Here is a 368-nt window from a genome sequence, read left to right as displayed (position 1 = left end):
TCTGCAAAAGTAGCCAATAAGCAAGCCTATCCAAGAGGTTAAAGACAATCCCAACACATACAGCAACACAGTCTAAATTATAAGTCAAAATTTGAGGAAATACCTGGTGGTGATTGAGCAAAGTGAATTCCTTGAAAACTGGTGGCTTCTCAATGAGTGACTGGAGTGAGGAATTGGTGAGGTGAGCAGGAGTGTCTATGATTCCTGGGAGTGTTGGCAGGAAGGATGATAAGGAATCTCTCACCTGGAGAAGAAGGCATTAAAATAATCAGATACACTCAATTTGTCTTTCTTTCATCCATAAGGTATAATAAATATACATCATAACTTTACATTTTTTCAACATTTTCCAAAATATAACGAACATA

General features: G+C 37.0%; 1 protein-coding gene across 1 annotated transcript in view; it reads right to left on the bottom strand.

The window, feature by feature from the left end:
• Positions 1-368, bottom strand: part of LOC119587811 (mediator of RNA polymerase II transcription subunit 19-like) — a gene marked incomplete in the record, with an annotated part of 5,868 nt that overhangs the window by 2,166 nt on the left and 3,334 nt on the right. Inside the window, 1 exon segment of the mRNA XM_037936510.1 lies at positions 104-244. Within this exon segment, the coding sequence (XP_037792438.1) occupies positions 104-244 (141 nt within the window).

Source organism: Penaeus monodon, chromosome 23 (assembly GCF_015228065.2).
Source record: "Penaeus monodon isolate SGIC_2016 chromosome 23, NSTDA_Pmon_1, whole genome shotgun sequence".
Taxonomy (NCBI): Eukaryota; Metazoa; Arthropoda; class Malacostraca; order Decapoda; family Penaeidae; genus Penaeus; species Penaeus monodon.
The sequence above is the reverse complement of the archived record's forward strand: the minus strand, read 5'-3'. Positions and strand labels throughout refer to the sequence as shown.